The 20,195-nt window shown below is 39.2% G+C and overlaps 1 protein-coding gene and 2 non-coding genes across 4 annotated transcripts in view; 1 reads left to right on the top strand and 2 right to left on the bottom strand.

The window, feature by feature from the left end:
• DIP2B (disco interacting protein 2 homolog B) overlaps positions 1–20,195 on the bottom strand; it is a 223,929-nt gene that overhangs the window by 22,459 nt on the left and 181,275 nt on the right. For both annotated transcript variants that reach the window (XM_043447299.1, XM_043447298.1), the window contains exons 20-26: positions 16,962–17,042; positions 14,771–14,898; positions 12,962–13,076; positions 9,585–9,786; positions 4,385–4,494; positions 4,166–4,246; positions 499–622 (exon numbers count right to left, since the gene is read on the bottom strand). In XM_043447299.1, coding sequence (XP_043303234.1) covers positions 499–622; positions 4,166–4,246; positions 4,385–4,494; positions 9,585–9,786; positions 12,962–13,076; positions 14,771–14,898; positions 16,962–17,042 — 841 coding nt within the window. The remainder of the gene's footprint in view (positions 1–498; positions 623–4,165; positions 4,247–4,384; positions 4,495–9,584; positions 9,787–12,961; positions 13,077–14,770; positions 14,899–16,961; positions 17,043–20,195) is intronic.
• TRNAG-CCC lies at positions 6,563–6,635 on the top strand. Its single transcript has one exon. It is a non-coding gene; the product is annotated as a tRNA-Gly (tRNA).
• On the bottom strand, positions 18,382–18,453 carry TRNAE-UUC. The gene has a single exon. It is a non-coding gene; the product is annotated as a tRNA-Glu (tRNA).

Genomic DNA, 20,195 nt, shown 5'->3' with positions numbered 1-20,195 from the left:
CTGCCTAAAATTCTGAATACACCAAACTGTCATCAAATAACTGAGTCCCTCTTGCTGTGAAGACGTTGCTGAACTAGATTACAGAGTGTGGAAGATGAAAGCAATAATAATCGTGGGACAGTAAGCACCAATTATAATGTGGAGAATGTTAAGTCAGAGTTCATGTGCAAGATACTTTTGGAAACTGGGTGAAATAGTTCCTGAGCACTCCTCTAAAAACAAACAGTCTCTCTTGAGTGTTTCCAAAAGTCAAAAAAATCACCATTCACTCATTCAGTATTTACCATACCGAACTAGACAGTGGAAATACAAGAGTAAGTACTACAGGCTCGGTCCCAGCCAGAACCCCCACACCATACAACTCTGGAGGGAGGGGTTGTCTGCATGGCAGCAGCCTCCGTGCACAGCCCCTGTGGTCACCGTGTCCCTGAGCTCCTGTCCTCTTAGAGTCAGTAGTCTAGTAACAGAGCTTGTCTAGTCGACCAAGCCAGCACTCACCAGGTGGATAGAGCAACACCACATTGTCTCCCGCATTTAGATGTCCCTTGTCACCAAGAACGGCCGCAATCCTCTCTGCTCGCTTGTGAAGCTGAAGGCAGCTGGCTGTGCACACTGTAGTCCCCTGGAACAGAAGACAGTGTACGCACGGTTGAAGCTCAGTAATGATATACAACGGTAACAAATATGGCCAATTTGACATTACATGAAAGGTGTGTGCCTTACTAGATTATCTTTAGCAAGCTATCAAATTCAGTAAAACTTTCCCAAGACCGAAAGACGTGTGTGGTCTTACTTTTTCTTTCTGTGTTTGAAAGTACTGAGGGACTAACAACATTAACTCAAATCAAACATATGTATTTACAGTCTTTCTTATGTAATGTAGCTTTAAAACTATATAGCAATTTTTTTTTTTAATTTAAGTGAAGAAGTAAAGGTAGAAGGAAAAGAAAGAAAAGCAAGATGAAGCAGGAATGAGGTCAGGACACTGGCTATGTGGTCAGATACATTTGCTATGAGAAAAAACACAAGTCTGGCTCCATATATTCTAACAGCAGAGACAGAAATGAAAATAGTAACAGTGAATCTGAGTCTCCTAGCTAACAATAAAGGTCTTGAGAATAATTTCTCCTGTGGGTCTTCATAAATAATTCTTATTGTCAATTCAAGTTTTACTTAGCTGGGCTTTTGAACCCCTGTTCCTTTGTAAAATATGACACCAAAGTGGGAAAGCGCAGAAGATTTGAATGTGCAGGTTAAGAACCAGCCTGATGTGAAAAAGACCACTGCCAGCAGCTCAAAAGCACCCCATGAACGCCCTCACCAGCCCTCTCCTTCCCTCCATGTGCCCCAGCACATTGAGGGAATACTGGAGCGGGTTGTCCTTTCCTTCTCCAGGGGATCTTCCCGACCTAGGGATCGAACCTGTGTCTCTTGTGTCACTTGCACTGGCAGGCAGATTCTTGACTACTTGTGCCGTCTGGGAGCCCCCTTTCCTTCATCAGTTCAGTTCCTCGCTCAGTCATGTCCAACTCTTTGCGACCCCATGGACTGCAGCACGCCAGGCGTCCCTGTCCATCGCCAACACCCAGAGCTTACTCAAACTCATGTCCATCGAGTCAGTGATGCAATCCATAGGGGACCACTATCATGACGTTTTAATGTTAGTGGCTTTCTTTTTCTTCATATTTTTACCACCTATGAAGTATCTGATTTTCATAGAATTGTGCTGTACATATATATTTTGTGCTTTACTTCTTTCTCTCAACATTCTATGAAGTGTCATCTAGGCTGTGGCACCTCGGTGTAGTCCATCCACTTTTGTTACAGCACAGCATTTAATTGTCAGAACATACCACAGTTCACTCATCCATTCTACTTCTGATGGACTATTCATTCTAATAGACACTGGTGCACAAATATATGAGTTTTGGTCAGGTATTGGGTATGCCTACTTTCCAATTCACCAGATAAAATCAAACTATTATTTGTCTATACAGTGCCAATAGCACACTGTCTTAATTATTTAAAAACTTAATTTTTAAAAACTCATGATAAAAACAAGTTTACTGAGCTAGCTTTTTGAAAAATACCTTTTAAGTTTCATGAATATAAAACAGTAAGTGTTCAATATAGAAAATTTGGAAGATACAGATTAGTAAATATAAACTGGAACTACTATTAACATTCTGGTGTGTATTTTCCTGGTTTTTAAAAACTAAGTGTATATTGTATATAAATTCACATGAAACATCAAAAAAAAATATCATACTATATTATGCCAGAGGCTATACAGTGCACTGGCTAAGAATGCAGGCCCTGAAGCCAGTCTGGGTTCAAATGAAGAAGCTAAATTCCTAGTCCTAGCCCTGGGCCCTGCGAACTCAGGCAAGTGATTTTATGTCTCTGTGCCTCCGTTCCCTTTATCTTAAAACGAACTATGAAATGGCAAGTATCTAGGACAGGGTCTTCAGTAAGTACTCCATTATTAAAGTTTTATATTCTACTTTTCCTACTTCCACATTATGAATATTTTCTGGGTCATCAACTATTCTTCTGTCACATTGTTTTTAATGACTGCATAGTATTTCGTTATGTTTATATGCCATAATTTATTTAGTCAATTGTCTACTGCTGGACATTAAGAATATTCCTTTGGCTAAAATCAGGGTTAAATTCCTAGGGCCATTTCTGACAATAGCCTTTTTTTTTTTTGGCGTGGCTTGTGGGATCTCAGTTCCCCAACAAGGGATTGAACCCGGGCGCCCTGCAGTGAAAGCGCAGAGTTCTAACCACTGGACCACCAGAGAATAATCACAATAGCCTGCTTTTTGGTCCATGGTACAGCACCAAACTAAACTTTTTTAAGAAGCATTTTCTGGTCATAAGGGAACATTGTTGTATGGTTCCTAAGCTTTCTGGTGGCTCAGGCTAATTCAAAGTAAAATGTTAAAATACACAGAAGAATAAGTGGACTTCATGTCCTTTAGTTATCCATATACATTATTTCTCTAACCAAAAAGCAAATTTTCTTAAGTTCACCAACAAACATATCTGGAGTATGATTGTTATCGGGCTGTAACTTTAACTGTAGCCAAGCCTGGGAGTGGACTGGGCAACAAGCTAGGTTGACATCATCTTACTGAAATGGGAGCACTCTAATCAATCCATGGGCTTAAAGAAAAGCTCACTTCATGCAGAGGTGGAACAAGGAAGTCCCAAAGTTTTCTACCACAGAGCAGTGGCTAAGATTTTAACAGACTCTTCATTAAGATGCACAACATATTCCTCTCAACTTCTATCACTATATAAACTCTCAATGTTGTGTGTGTGTGTGTGTGTGCACGTGTATATATCAGAATCCAAGGGGCTGGGGCAGAAGAGGGCAATCTGGGTAAGTCCCCTAAGAGATGCCAATAGATTCTCCAGTCTTCTGCCTGTTGGTGAGAAATACTGTTCTATGCAAAGGTCACAGTACTTTTAGCTACTGACTCAGCCATTAAAGGGGCTTCCCCGTGGCTCAGACGGTAAAGAATGTGCCTGCAATGCAGGAGATCTAGATTCGATCCCTGGGGCAGGAAGATCCCAAGGAGAAGGGAATGGTTCAGCCATTAAAACCCACAAATCTCAACAGACTCCCATAAGACGCATAACATAAAAAATACAATATTCTGTGATCCATCCATTAGAAAGCAGTAGTTAAATATATTCTTGAATAATTTTCAATTGACTTTTTAGGTTAGCAAAAAATCAATTAAGTATGTGCTAAAAATTACTCTGGTTTTTAAAATGCTGACCTAAGGTCATTTTATTTCTGGTGTAAATCAAAGAACAAAAAGTCAAACTGAGTAAAAAATTACACGGACACAATGCATTCTGCACATCTGTAGATCTTGCAATTACATGGTTGTCCCTACTGTTCCTATCTGAATAAAGATGACTTGACTGTGATAAAAAAAGAGACAGTATTGAACAACACTTCAGGAGGTCTCATTTCAGCCTTGAAGTAACTGCACAATTTATCCTCATATATCAAAATAAGGAGAAAGCAATAACTCTCCCCTCAGAGTTGGCAATCAAAATTTTCTGATGAAAAAATGAGATAAAGGGTGCCTAAGATACTCTCACAATAGCCAGCTGATTAGATAAGCAGTTGAATGTTTAATACCTTGGCATTTAACAACATGAAGAGGACATGGTCAGGAGTTGCCTGGGCTCGCCACTGTAAAATCTCCGCCAGAAACTGGTGCTGAAATCATAAGGCAGAAAAAAAGACTCAAGGTCAGCAACTTTTAAAAAGCTGGACAATGCATCTCCCATCTGTTACCTGAAGCCTAGGTTCTGTCCTTGACTTGTCTGTAAAAGTCAACATTTCTGGAACACTTACCTTCCTCACTAAATCATTCTCTTCAATTTGCCCGAGATCCCTTCCTGCAGCTTGTGCTATGCGTTTTCCTGCAACCAGATTCCCAACCATCACAGAAGCAGGGCCTACACCTGCAAGTTAAGAGCAAAAATCAAGTCTCTGGAGATGAGAATTCAAGCAATGTTGCACCTTCCCCCCACAAGCATTTCCAGATTGACCAAAGCTGATTCAAATGTTCATTCAACCACACTGACTGAGCACCCCTCTAGGCACTGCGATACGGGAGCAAACAAGGCAGCTTGTATTCTAGCAGGAAAGGCAACCAATAAATACACACACACATAAATAATGTCGGGTGGCAGGAAGTGCCAGAAAACAGGACTGTGGGACAGACAGCGGGGGGTACTGGGGGCGGAGGGAGGGACAGAGTACAGAGGGGAGTTTTCACTCTCAGGAGGTGATGGTTGGTTGCATTGGTTCCTATTGATAAAGAATTTTTATCTGCTCCAATCACAGATAAAACCCTAACAAGCAGGCTTAACAGTAATGAATATCTGTTCTGAAAAGAAATCTGCCATCTATGAGGACTGAAAGTAAGTTCATCAGGAATATCAGAAGGACTTTAAGTGAGTAAAGAAATCCAGAGTGTGGGACACCGCACAGGACAATTGGTCTGGATTCTTCAAAAATATTTGTGTCTTGAAGACAAAAGAGGTTTGGGAGCTTTTAAAAAGTTAAAGGAAGGACATGAAAGCCAAAAGCAATGTGTGACCCTGACTGGATACTGAGTTAAAAAAAAAAAAATCAGCTATATAAACAAGGGGAGATAAATGAATATAGGCTGGATATTATTAAATGATAGCATTATATTAATGCTAAGTTTCTTAACAGGATAATGGCATTGTGGCTGATTAGGAAAATTCTAGAAGAATGTTTCTGTTCTCTAGAGCAGAGGTCCGCAGCCTCCAGAATCTAATGCCTGATAATCTGAAGTGCAGCTGATGTAAATAATAACAGAAATAAAGTGCACAATAAATGTAATGCACTTGAATCATCCCCAAACCATCCCCCCCACCACCCCTGGTCTGTGGAAAAATTGTCTTCCATGAAACATTGTCTCCCTGGTGCCAAAAAGGTTGGGGACTGCTGCTCTAGAGATAACACAGTTGAAATATGTGGGGGTGAAGTGTCATGATGTCAGAAATTTACTTTCAAAGGGTTCAGTTTAAGAAAAACAACAATTACTGAATTTAGGGGAATGTGTAAGGGTGTTCATTACAGTATTCTTTTAACTTTCCCACAGGCGTGACACTTGGGGGAAAAAAGTAAAAACTCCCTTTCTCAAGAGAAAAAGAGAAAATTTGCCCCTTCTCAGTAACGCTAAGGCACTGTATGCCTTTCTTGATGGTCACTTAAAGACTAAGATTCTAATGTTTCAAACTAAGAAGATGGCTAAAACTTAACAAAACTTATTGCCAGCTGAGTTCTGAATAATGCTGATCTTATGCTTGGATTCATATTAAATAATGTTTATTGCCAAAATATGTTGATTATGAATGTACTGAATGAAACAGCTGGGACAAAAACTACTTAAATCATAGAAACACTTTAAAATATTTGGGGAAGTTGGGTAGAGAGAATAAGGGAACTCTTTCACTGTTTGGCAACTTTAAGTGGAATTATTCCCAAATGAAAAGTTAAAGAAAAATTTGAAAAAAAAAAAAGAAAAAAAAAAACACCACAGCTTAAAGGGTAAAGTACTCCCAATACTCTGCTGAACAGTTTTCATCTAGAAATCATCTATCCACTGAAATTTTAAGTATAATATGCAAAACTCTTTCCCAAGAGACTGTTTAATAAGTTACAGATATATCCTGTTGAAGATAGCCTTTCTATATAGGTAGGACTCAGAATGTATATGACTGTGTAAGCTGTCCAATCCTGGACTCACACTCTAAACTTAATAAAGGCGTGACATTTTTTAAAAGTGAATTTTTCAGAGTAATTTAAAATGACAAAACCAATTCAGCAGTAAATTCTTGAGGTCCTTCTGTAAATATTTCTTGAGTCCATGCACTCATATCAATGCCTTCTTACTCTCCCCACAAAATTCTGTAAATTTTCAGTGGCAAAGACTGCTGGTCATCAATTCCAATTCTATTCTCCTCTATGCCTTAAAAAACAGAACATCCAGGGACTTCCCTGGTGGTCCAGTGGCTAAGACTCTGTGCTCCCAATGAAGGGGGCCCAGGTTCAATCCCTGGTCAGGGAACTAGACCCCACATGCCACAGCTAAGAGTTTTCATGCTGCAACTATAAAAACAGGAAGGTCCAAGATCCTGTGTGCCACAACTAAGACCCTGTACAACTAAATAAAGAAAAAACAAACAAAAACCACAACCCCTGCCTTTTTGTCTTGGGGCTTTTGGTTGCACTGTGCAGCTTGCAGGATCTTAGCTTTTTGCTCAGGGACTGAACCCGGGTCTTGGCAGTGAAAGCAAGGAGTCCTAACCGCTGGACCACCAGGGAATTCCCCACAGCCCCCGGTTTTTAGTTGAGCAAATGCCTGAAATAAAGACTGTATTCTTTATTTTTTGGCTGTACCATGTGGCATGCAGGATCTTAGTTTCCTAACCTGAGATTGCACCTGAGCCCCCTGAAAAGGAAACACGGAAGGACTATGTTCTTTAATGTGGGAGGATAATATGTAAGGGTAAGTAATAAGTGCAATTTCTGGAAGATATGTTTAAAGGGGAAGGGTACTCCCTTCTTTGTTTTTTCCTCCCACCTGCTAGCTGGGATGCAGAACTGATGGCTGGAGGTCAGGAGCTTAAATGAACCCTGAGGCAGTATGCTAAGGCTGGCTGGAGAAGACTGTTTTGTTTTCTTATAAGTCTTCCTTGCTGTGATTACATGAGCAGAGTATACACCCCTCTGTTCCACTGACTTTGGGCATGGTCTGACTTGTTTTGGACAATAAAATGTTAGGAAACATGAAGCAAACAGAAGCTGTAAGTATGCTTGTATGGTCTGGCTTGGCTTCTCGCTTCTGCCATCTGCCTTGAGGAAAATACGGCCCAGCTAGCTGTTGGTTGCCTGATGAGGAGACACATGGAACAGTTCTGAACCCAACTTACAGTCTGGAGTCAAGCCAAGGCCAGCTGAGCCCAGTCAGGGTCAGCAGATCCACATTCCATGAGTGAAAACTACATGGTTCTTACATTAAACCACTGAGTTTTCGGGTTATTTGTCATGCAGCCTATCTATGACAGTAGTTAAGTGAGAACAATGCCAGCACAAGACAGGAAGCTGGATCCACAGTGACTGAGGATCTACCATCCTAGCCCTAGACTGCTTAACTCTGGATTTCTTTTACCTGAGAAAGACAAACTTCTCTCTTGTTTAAGCAGCTGTTACGCTCTTCTGAAACCTGCAGCCAAAACCAGTCCTAACACTCCCCATTCTTTATACAATAGCTTAACAGGAATTTCAATGAAATTTCTGTCACTGGGCTGCCTTAACACATTTCGATCTTCCTCTTCCCTTCCTTTGCTTTCTTACTTTACTCCCATCCATCTCCACACTCCTGTATTCTTAAAACTCCAACCTCTCACGCCATCTCCACATCATGTCTGCTCCATATATGTCTCAATTTTCAAGCCACTTTTGTCTGACCCATACGTGTTTCACTAAGATCTTAGCAGACCATCACGACAGACCGCAAAAACACAGAATCCAAACATAACGCCTTCATCAGACAGGAGGATGCTATGCCTATGGGGGCTTTTGAATAAACCTTTCATTTAGATTTCATCATTTAGTAAAATTAGGTGAAATCTGGCTAGCAAAAGCAATGTTTTAAACATCTATTAATATCATGTCTCTGAGTTGCATCTTTTAAGCATCTACTGACATAAAAGCTTTGTTAAATTCTAGATTAAATGCTATTTAAAATGGGATTTCACTCAAATGACAAATGAATGTAGGACTTCAGGATAACAGAATATATGATGGAGAAGGACTTCTATGTTTTCCAAATCTATCAGATACTGAGGCAGGAAATATGAAAATACATCTTTTTATATATTTCTTGATTAGTAATGTATAGGTTTCTTGATTCTAACTGCTTCTTTACAATATTAACTTCCATAAACTCTTATTTCCACTAGCAGAAACTAATAAATACTATATATACTTTAGCTCTATGCACACTTTTACTAAGGTAAGGTTACTTGGTGAGCCAACAATAACTTCTAGACAACCAACTGTGATACGATCTTCAACGGCCAGACCACTGAAGTAATAACTACTAATATCCTAATAAAAATATTCTAGAGTCAGAAGCTTACCTTTTATTATTGTACATCATATTTACATTTCAGCAAAAGTAGTCTTAATGGAAATATAATTAAATTTCATACTTCCCTTTGTCTTCCTAATCCTCCACTTTTATGTCCTCTTCTCAACATGTTTGTACACATACTGATGTACATGGTGTGTTTCTGAATGTGTGTGTGAGTGTGTATGCAAGTGTGTGTGGTAACAGTGGGAACTGTCAAGACCAGATTTTGGCTCTCATGTGTTTCCAGGCATACAAGAAACTAGAAGCTCTTGTTAACTTCTCATTTAAAATGAAAAAGCATCAATAAAGCTTTCTGAGAGCTTCATGTTGGATTAAATAGATATTTTAACAGGACTGACCATCCATCAATTACTCCTGCCTTCAGTCTCCTTCTCATTAGCCCCCTAGGTCTAACCAGCTATATGACTTTTGACATAATTCTCAACTTCTCTGAACTTTACTTTCCACAGCTGAGGACAAAGCTTTAGGATCACATTATAAAATATAAAAGTTAGCTAGTATTTAGCTTTTAGTAAACACTCCATAAATACAAGCTGTCTTATTATCAGAACCTCGCTTTACAGGACTTGCTTTGTTCTGCCTCCACCGGTGGGAATCTGATCACCCTGACCCCATGCCTTACATCAGGGAAAACGGTGGCACTCTACTGAGAATTACTCAGAAGACTGAGCCAACAGTAAACCTGGACAGGCCAGTTTACAAAAATCTCAATCCTCCATGCTTTTGGTCAGCTGATACTATTCTCATGTTACTTACTAATCTTTTTAATGTTTAACTCTAGAGAAAAAATCACACTGAAAGAATTCAGCTTCTTGAAGTTACAATTTTCATGTCACGTCTTCAAAGTCAGCATATTACCTGGTTGCTTTTGCCGTGGTTTTGGCAAATTGGTCACGCATGTATGTGGGCACATGAGGATATTGCAAGGATGTAGCGATCCCTCCAGAAAGAGCTGTTTCGTCTGAGATATGTGGATTCCTCCCAGTGGAGTTTTGGGCAGTGTATTGGCAGGCACCAGAGCAAGACAATAAACCCCCACTTGATGAATGCTATCGATTGCCTAGAAAAATACAAAGAAAAATATTCAGTTAGGTTAATTTTATAACATTTGGCATCCTCCTAACACAATCCACTATTCTACTCTGGGGTTTTTCTTTTTCTCTCGATTCTAGGTCTAGAATCTGATAGATTATTAGGATCCCATACATCTAAAGGTACCTCATCCTTCCAGTGATGGCAGTGGAGTGAAATACAATCTAAATGGACGGAGGTGGATACTGATTTCCAAGCCTCAACGTGTTCTCTCTTGAGTGATAATGTATAAAACCTACAAATTTGTTTTGGTTCTTTTAATATTTTTGATGTCCAACACAGCTCATTGAATAGAGGCAAAGTATTTCTATTATGACCACAACAGAACCCCAGGTTAGTAGGCATCCCATTTGCAAAACATCTAGGTGAGGCCACTGCACATTGAGTCCTGGAGGCCACCAGCTCCCAGGGTGCAGGGGCGCACCCCTGCTCCCAACCACACAGCTGTGCGCTCACTCAGCATCAGCCGTGCCTGCTTCTATACCTTTCATACCTGCTGTTCTTGGTACTGCTGCTCATATAATTTAATTAACTACCATATCAAATGATAAAATATGAATGCAAAACAACACGAAGAGCTATGCTTTTGAAAGACTTATTAGAGGTGAGCGCCTAACAAACTACTATTGATACTCATAGGAATGGGCAAGTTCATTCTAAAAGGCAAGTATTATATATTTTAGTTTCTTTTCAAATACTCATGCTCTAGTCTAACTTGAATGAAACCAGAAACTAAAGACAATGCATTTGGCTGTAGTTTGTGGAAGCAAACTGACCTGGAACTCAAACTGGTGTACTCGGACGCACATGCCTCCGCACTGAATGAACGCAGAGTATACACTGAATGTATATTTTGTGTTAAAATTTAACAGCTGAAGAATTTCTCATTCTTACAATTTTCTGCTTCAATCACCTTTGAAAACTAACTGATCAACTATCAATACCAGTTTCAAACATACCAGGTGAGAGGACTCTTTTTTAATTATTTCTTTTTTTTGGCATCACCATGCAGCATGTAGGATATTAATCCCCAGAACAGGAACTGAACCCCACCCCCACCCCCGAACCACCCCCTGACAGTGGAAGCATAGTGTCTTAACCACTGAACCACCAGGGAAGTCCTGAGAGGATTCTTTTGTATTACCCACAAGTCTTAATGCAGAGGAGATCCAACCTGAGAAGAAGAATGGACCAAGAGCCATAAAAGATGGATTAAGCCCTTTTATTAAGAAGGTTTAAGATGGCAAAGGAGTAAACTTAAATTGCATATTTCTCAGACTATCCCACTAACCAACAGTGATTAACTAGGAAATGGGAAGTCTGGAAGAGTTCCTAAATTTCTGGTATCTTAGAATACGAAAATGTATCATGTGTGGCCTGGATTTTCCACTGCAAGTATACCACCTGGGGACTTCCCTGGTGGTCCAGTGGTTGGGACTCTGGTTTCACGGGAGGGGGCACGAGATCAATCCCTGGTTGGGGAACTAAGATCCCACAAGCTGCATGGCCAAGAAAACAAGAACAAAAAAATACACCACCTGGTAAGTCATTTACTGACTACCTTCCTTAGGTGCTGAGTTAATTTATATCATACACAGACCTGGAATTAAACAGTCTCTGGGCTCTAACCTACAAAACATATGGTATTCTTATTGTTCTTCTATGGATCCAAGAGCCCCAAGCTGAGAAGTTACAAATAAGATAATGACCTCTTCCCAAAATGACTTTAACAAAAACTTGAATTAGTGAGATAGCACTGCATTTAATTCTTACAGTTGCTTTCCAGGGGAAAATAACAATCTCGGAAATTTGCTTCCTATCACAGGAAAAAATGCATAATTCACCACAAGAGTCTACCACTATTCCCCAAAATTCTTTCTGAATGAAACAAGTAGTGTGTTTGAAAATATGAACAGTATGAAAAAAATTCTCTTAGCAAGTCTGATTCTTTTTTTTTTTTTTAGCAAGTCTGATTGTTAATCATCTTTCAGAGACCACCCAGTCCTACTTTCTTCCCCGCTTTTTCTATCTAGTCTCACTTCAGGAGATTCTCTTTCCTTTCTCTGATTTTCTACTACAAACAGCCTATGCTCTACCAGCTGACAATTCCGAATCACAGATCCTGCAGATAGATGAATCTTACAAGTTGTCTAATGCTATCACTCATCTCATGCTTACATCATTTCTACAACTTTACTACTAGCTGCAGTAAATAAATCCAAATGCCCCAAGCAGACAAGTTACAGACACTGGGAACAACCCCAATACATATAAATTGCATGAGAAGGACAGTCCATGCTTCCTCTGGACCATCCATTCATCCAACAAATATTCTCTAACCTCTTTACTACAGATTTTGCTTATGATGACTCTTTTTATGTTAACGATAATCACCATCATCTTTGACTGAATGCAGGCACTAAATATTTCATTATCTAATTACCATATCCATTAACCTTCCAATAGCTCTGAAATACAGATAATTTTGTCCCCACTTTACAGATTGGGAAAGAAAGTGAGGTGAAGCATGTGGTCTAAAGGCATTTATGTGGTAGGGAGTAGAGTTCAAAGTATGATTCAAAGTAGAATCATTCAAAGTATGATTCTAAACAAACACCAGGCTCTCTGCATCATTCTAGCCTGATCCCTAGAAACACATCTTTTCTATTGAGCCCAAATAGTCCTCCTTCCCTAGTGGTTTATTTCACCTAGATCTCTAACTCCACAGTAAAGCTCCTTCAAAGTAAGAACAACAGCTCGTATCAGGCACCACTTGAAGCAAGTAGTAAGACTGTGGCTGCTGGCATGGGAACTAATTATGTCAAGCATGTGTTCCACATTTGGACAGTTAAAATGTTTGTGGGTAGAAAACACTCAGGCACAAAAGAGCAAAAGAACTTGCTGAGGCAAGTCAAATTCAATTGTTTTTGGCAACCCGAGCAGAAAAATATTTTGTGGTCCATAAGGAGGCATGCTATTAATGATCTGATTTTGCTAACATTACCCGGAACATATGAGTAGTTACTGGCAGGAAAAGAAGGTGGCAACATAACTCATCCACTGAAGAAAATGCTTCAGCAGTGGCTGCTGCCGCCTTTGACAGCAAAGCCAACCATCCCAACAGAGACCCCAGGTGTGCTTACCTGTAGCACACGGCTCATCCACTGGAAACTATCTTCCTCGGAAGCGTCGGGTCTTTGTTCTGCAACCACCACGATGCGCTCATCATAAAATACAGACACAGAAAACACAGCAATTCTAAGAGAGACAGATCAAACACATCAGGACTCCCTTCACAACCAGTCCTATTTGCTTTGCTCAATCGGAAATACAGAGAGGAGACATGCTCATTGCACTGCCCAGGAATGAGTAGTTTCGAAAAGAAAACGTCACAATCATTACCATCGAAACGAGGACGCAAAAAACATGTACTAAGCACCACTGTCGTGAATGTTGGGACGGAGCGATAAATAAGACAAAGTCCCTGTCTTCGTGGAGCTTGCGTGTTGGAGACAGAACAAACAAATAAATATGAAATAATGTCATGTCGTGCTATACACTGGGGGACCGAGGCAGGGCGGGGGCGGAGCAGTGTGTGGAGGTGGGCAGCGCCTCCCTGAGGAGCGGACATTGGAGCAGAGACCTGAATGAGGTGAGGACGCGAGCCACGCCGAGATCTGGAGGAAGAGGTTTCCGGGCAGAAGGAACGGAAAGCGAAAAGGTTCTGAGGTAGGAACGAGCTTGGCAGGTTTGAGGAACAGCAAGAAGGCCAGTGTGCCTGGAGCAGGGTGGTGAAGCAGAGAGTGGTGGGGAGAGGTCAGACCTGCCCGGACGGTCACAGAGGACCTGGCGGGCCAGGGGAGGGGGTGCTCTGAGTGAGGTCTCCGCTCAAACGTCCCCCTGCTAGTGAAGCATCCCGGGACACCACCTTCCCCCCATATAACCAGCAGGAACCCCCACCCCATGTGTCATTTTCGTCCCCGTCACCAGCTCACGTGGTCGTGATATCTTAACCTGCTCTTCCCCCAACGAGAATGTGAGCTTCCCAAGGGCAGAGGCATGGTCTGTGTTGTTCACTGTCACACCCCGAGCATCTAAGTGCATGCAGTTGGCAACCAATATACGCTTGTTGAATGAATATGTGAAATAATGGGAAGGCATAGGAGGGTTGAGGATGCCGGCATGCCTGACCACCTCCCTTCCTTCTTTCCTTTCACCCACACATATTTAATGAACACCGACTGCATGCGCTGCGTGCTGAGTGCTGGTGATGTGACTGTGACCAAAGACAGAATCTCACAGGAAGCTACTCCATTACAAAAAACTACACATTTCAGGAACTGGTTCTCCACTGGTTTGATCAATTTTTATTACTCCTTTAAAATCTAAGGGACATCAAGACTGCTTCAGACATATATCCATGACTGAATATTACTGCATAGGATATCATTACTCAAGTTATCTTTTCTTGCGTTATTTATATAAGCAAAGAAAAAAGGCTATCTAATTGACTTCATCCATGGAACTTGAAACTAGCACTTATGTACTATGTAAATCTCTGCATTAAAATGGTGTAAGAATTTGGAGTCAAGTAAGAGAATAAACACTTAGATGTAAAACTCCTACAGAGTAGCACCTATCTCAATTAGACTGAATGGGGTGACTTCTGTATTGAAGGAACGTAGGAAGTTCAATGTTTCAGAATTCTCCTGTCCTCAACAAACAATAATAATCAAATACTGAAATCAAAATAAAAAACTAGAATATGGTTATCTTATTCCTCTCAATTACAGCCAAAGAACCAGACATTCTAAGATAAATAATCAAAGCCTGGTTTCTATTACACTTAATAAAAAACAATCTAATCTAGAGGATTTACAGAATATAACTCACACTATAGAGATTTTTAGATTTCACCGGAAGTGCTAACATCTGAACCTTGTACTACTCACCTTCCTCTATAAACAGTCTTTATCGACTCAACGGCCAGTCCAGTAGCAACAATGTCGTCAGCATTATGTCTTCGACCACTAACCATCAGTAACCCGTCCATTTTCCCAACCACGAACACCAAGCTGCCCTGAAAGGTAACAGAGATTTATAAAATTTTAAATAGTAAAACAGACATTTTACTCCCTGCCTTGAAATAAATCTTGAAATAAAATACCATATTTTATGGATTCTAAGAAAGTGTTTGACATCTCTGAATCAGTGGCATCTTTTAATTAATGGAGTCTTAATAGTACATAAGATAACAATCCATTCATATTCTTTCTTAGGGAGGAATTTTACTTTACTTTTGGCCACACAGAGCTGCATGTGGAATCTTAGTTCCTTGACCAAGGATCAAACCCATGCCCCTTGTAGTGGAAGTGCAGAGCCTTAACCACTAGACTGCTAGGAATTCTAAAAGAAACTAGGATGCCAAATGATCACAGTTCATTTTTCCAGTCAGGGATTATGTTATTAGTTCATCACCTTGTACTTATTCATGGAATCAATGCAGAGGACTAAACTGTTAAGCCATTTAACACTGGAATTAGGGAGAGAGTAAAACAGTTTTAATGTGAGAACGAATGTCTCGATTTATAAGGGTAATGTTTCCATCTGGTAAGATTAGAAATAAGTTAATAAAGAAAGGTCTAAGGAATTGTAAGAGCCTCTCCTTTCCAATAAAATAACTGAGCTGCAGGAAGTCTGCTGTCAATGTCCTAAAAGCATCATTTGTATAAATAATTCTATTATTTATTATTTCATAAAATTTTTATCAATAATTTTCCCAGACATGTTTGCAATAAACTAACTTTTCTCATTCATTACAGAATTCCTAAATTTTTGGACCATTTAAATATACTGAATTATCTAGTAATCATCTCCACTTGAATGTCACTCATTGATTCACTAAGTACAATGTAGTGCCACACACTGATGAGGCTATGTAAGACATAATCTCTAGTCTCAAGAAGCTACTGGTCCATCCTTCTGTCATCCCAGAAGACAAAAGAGAATCAGCCATTGCCAGTGCAATCTGAAAGTGGACGTAAATAAAGAGAGTAAGATAGTCACTGCTAATCCCCCAACATCTGTTTCTCCATTTCTTTCATAGCAATAGGATTTCTAGCTGGGCATGGCTAACCTAAATAAAGACTGCATTTCAGCCTCCTTTGCAGCTAGGTTTGGCCAGGTGACTAGTTCAGAACAATGATATATAAGGAGAAGTGTTGCTCAGCAGCTTCAGGGAATCTCCCTTAAGAGAGAGTAGGACCATCCTGTTTTATGCAATGCAGATGTGATGGCTGGAGCTCCATCTTAGACCTCAGTAGTGGAACAGAAGCTAAAAGGAGCTCGGTTTTTGAGAATTTCTTGGTGCTAAGTGAGTATGTCAAGACAGTAGGTGTAGATGTCTCTTTCTGGGAGAGTGATTCTCTTAGAGCTATGTCCTCACCCCCACCAACCACCTATTAATGGTATGGAGGAAATAAAATAAAATTAGATCTTTTCTTATATAACTTGAATTGTTAAAATGAGAAAAAGAGCGTATGGAGGTAATTAAGAGATGGGGGGAGATATGTTGGCTCAAAATAAAATCCAGACTTTCCATTATTTTATAACGCCCTCCATGCTCTGGCTTTCTGCCTTTCTCACCAGCTCATGAAGCTAACAGTAAGTTCTTTGAGAATAGGTTTTGTATCCTAATTGTCTCTGTAAACCTAGGACCTGTAAATTCTATTTGCTGAAAAACAAATTATTTTCTTTCAAAGAATGTTCTGTTACACCTGAGGCAGTACTGACAAAACTATATGAAAATGATTTGTACACTATTATGGTTTCCATTTAATGTGGAAGGGAAATTTTTCAGCACTCTTCTTACTTAAATATATTAATCAAATCAAAGCAATGTAGCAAGAGTAAGTGAAAAGAGTTTTGAAAGTAAAAAATAATGTTTTGGTTTGAAGGAATAAAATGAATTTGGGTAATGGAAGCAATAAACATTACTCATTTTATGACACTTTTACAGAAACTGCTCTAAATATAAGTTAAGTGACCCTGGAATACTCTTGGACTAATCAGAATTTGTTCTGTGAACTAAAGTACAAATATTTGGATCAGGTGCACCAAAATAAACATGAAAGCATCACTTACTGGTCCCACAAACCCCAGCAATCCCGACCGGATGAATGGTACATCTCCAACAGGAGAGCCGGCAGAATTCACTGGAATCACCTAAAAGGTAGAAGAAAGTGAAAATGTTAGCTTAAAAAAAAAAAAGAAGCATTTAATTTTTTAAATGTCTTAAAAAAAATTTTAAACAGTAATACATGCTTGTTGAAAACTAAAATTATATACATAGTGAACCCAGGAATCCCACCCCCTTAAGAGATAACAAACATTTATAATTTGTTGTTTATCTCTCTAGACTTTTTAAGATTCACAGATTAATATATTGAGATTTTTAAAAAGGAATCATAATACACACTTTTGTAACTTGCTTTTTTCAAATATGTTTTACATAGTGTATGTATTCTGGATCCCTTTTCAAGTTGGTAATAGTTAATCTATCTCCCTTTGTACAAGAAATTCTATAATACACCATCACATTGGTGATGACATAACATAGCATGTGGAGTCAGATAAAAATTCAATATCTGGCTTTGCCATTTACTAGTAATGTGGGTCTTGAGGAGGTTCCTACATTTCTCTAAACCTCAGTTTCTTTGGCTATAAAATGGAACTCCCAATGCCTCTCACAAGCTTAGGGTAAAGATCAAGGGAATGTAAACAGATTTGCAGACATAAGCACAATGCCTGGCCCTGAGTCTACTCAAGAAACCATCAGAATTAGGACTATTAGAATGTAACCAGTCTTTCTGGCTAGGTAGGTCATTCTAATTTTTCACTGTTACTAACAGTGCTTTATTGATTACTGTTGTACATATTTCTGTGCATTTGTACAAAAGGCATCAGTCTTTTCAATTTTAACAGGCTGTCCTACAAAATTATTATAGTAATTTACACTCTACCAATATCATATTAGAATGCTTTCCCTATACTTTGGTTAATGTATGTTAACAATTTTTCTAAACTTTGCCAATCTGGAAGGCAAAAAAAAGAAATCCCACTGTTACTTTAACTGCATTTCTTTATTACTAACACAGATGAATTTCTTTTCCTTTGCTTATCAGCCATTTGTATTTCTTTAGCAAATAGCCTAGTCAGGTCTCCTGTCTACTTTTTCTATTTGACTGGATTTTTCCCTTTAATTTTTAAGATTTCTTTTTTTTATACAGGGAATAACTGTAATAAGACCTAACATTTATTAAATGCTTATCATGTGCCAGGCACAGGTGTAAATACTTTAGAAATAATCAAGAAAACCCTGTGAGACAGAATATTTTCATTTTGCAGATGAGAAAGTGAGGCATGGAGAGTTTCATTTGCCTCATATCAATTAGTAAGTGATGACAGTGTAAAATTAGTTCTTTGTATTCACATGTGTTACAAAGTTTTTCTCACCAAAGCTTTTTTTTTTCTTGGCCACACCACGTAGCTTGGGAGATCTTAGTTCCCTGACTAGGAATTGAACCCAGCTCTCCACAGTGAAAGGGAGGTGTCCTAACCACTGGACCACCAGGGAATTCCCTACCAGTAGTTTATTTCTAAAATTCACTTTTATCTTCTATCCAGCCATTTTTAGATCTTTTTCTAGTGAAGTATTAACCACACTGGAAAATTCTCATAGGGTTTAAATGTAAAAATCCAGTAATAAAAATATTAGAAAAATTTTAATCTGCAAAAATCAATACAATAGTTTTCTTCTTTTTTGGTTATGATTTTTATTCCACTTCACTGTCATTAAATTCCTACTGCAGATTTAAAAATTTCTTCATCACTATGGACCTAGAAGCTAAGTAATAAATCTGAAAATTTTGGCTAGGCACTTGCCATCATAGGGGAATGTATTAAAATATTATTAGTAACTTCAAACACTGCTTGAGAATCTTATTTATATAAGGAAAGTGCAATGAAGAAAAACTCAGATGGAAACATATGTAGTCCAAGCACTTGAGAGAGAAATAAGGTGAGACTGGAATTAGTAAAATGTATATACCCTTAGCAAAGATAGTCGCCTGTGAAAATAAACCAAGAGAATGGCAGTGAGCATGTGCTTTAAGAGTCTATAAATTGGTCACAACTTGTTTTTTGCTTTGTTTTCTTTTTCTGTTATTGCTGTGGTCACAACTTTTGAAGGTAGGCCAAGAATGTAGTAGTGATGACGATGATGATGGTAATAAAAGATGGCATTAAATTTAATTTAGTAATAAATTACTTAAAATAATTTACAAATATTTATTTAATAATTTCTATCATATCATTTTAGGCTGTGTAAACATAGATGATAGAACCGTTTTCAGTCACCACACATAAAGATAACATTCTCCTGCCATTTACACCTCTTATTACATAATTACATGTGCTGATTTTTATATGGGATGGCACAGATGTGCCATACCATACTGAGACTAAGAACCACTTGTCTGGATTAACAGAAAAGTGAAAGTGTTAGTCACTCAGTCGTGTCTGACTCTTTGCAACCCCATGGACAGTACCCTGCCAGGCTCCTCTGTCCATGGAATTCTCCAGGCAAGAATACTGGAGTGGGTTGCCATTCCCTTCTCCAGAGGATCTTCCTAACCCAGAGATCGAACCTGAGTCTCCTGCATTGCAGACGGATTCTTTACCATCTGAGCCATCAGGGAAGCCCAAAAGGGAAGCTAAAAGAACTGAAAACTGGCAATGGTCATATAAGCCCTGTTTAATGTGAAGGGAACATGGCCCACAAACTGGAGTTCTCTGTTCCCTAAAAGGGAGCCTGAGGCAGGTTAATCCCAGTTAGGAAATACAGACAATTAATCATGCCTGTTCTGATTTCCAGGCTCACCAGGCAGACTTTCATTACAATTTGGCTTCACATGCAGAACTGCCTGCAGGAAAATGATGTGCTAGTTTCACTGAAAAATGAGCTATTTGAGGAGTTTTGGGTTTTCCTGACGTACCACAAGCATGGAAAATAGTGCCAGACACACAGAAGGCACTCAATAAATATTTCTCTCACTGAAAGACTGAATAACCAGAGCAGTCTGCCCCTGTGACAGACCAGGTTTTCATTTTTCATTAGCAAGCTGGCATTCCAGTTTACATCCATCTATTTTTTTGTAATTAATTTTTATTGGAGCATATTTGCTTTAATACATCAGTCTTTACAAGCTTGGCTATCCTGAGTCTATTCTTGAAAGATGAATCCATTCTCACTGCACTCTCAGAATTAAACCTTCGGGCTTACAGGACTTTCTTGGTAGTCCAGTGGTTAAGAATCCG

Source organism: Cervus canadensis, chromosome 25 (genome assembly GCF_019320065.1).
Source record: "Cervus canadensis isolate Bull #8, Minnesota chromosome 25, ASM1932006v1, whole genome shotgun sequence".
NCBI lineage: Eukaryota > Metazoa > Chordata > Mammalia > Artiodactyla > Cervidae > Cervus > Cervus canadensis.
This window is presented reverse-complemented; position numbering and strand designations above follow the sequence as displayed.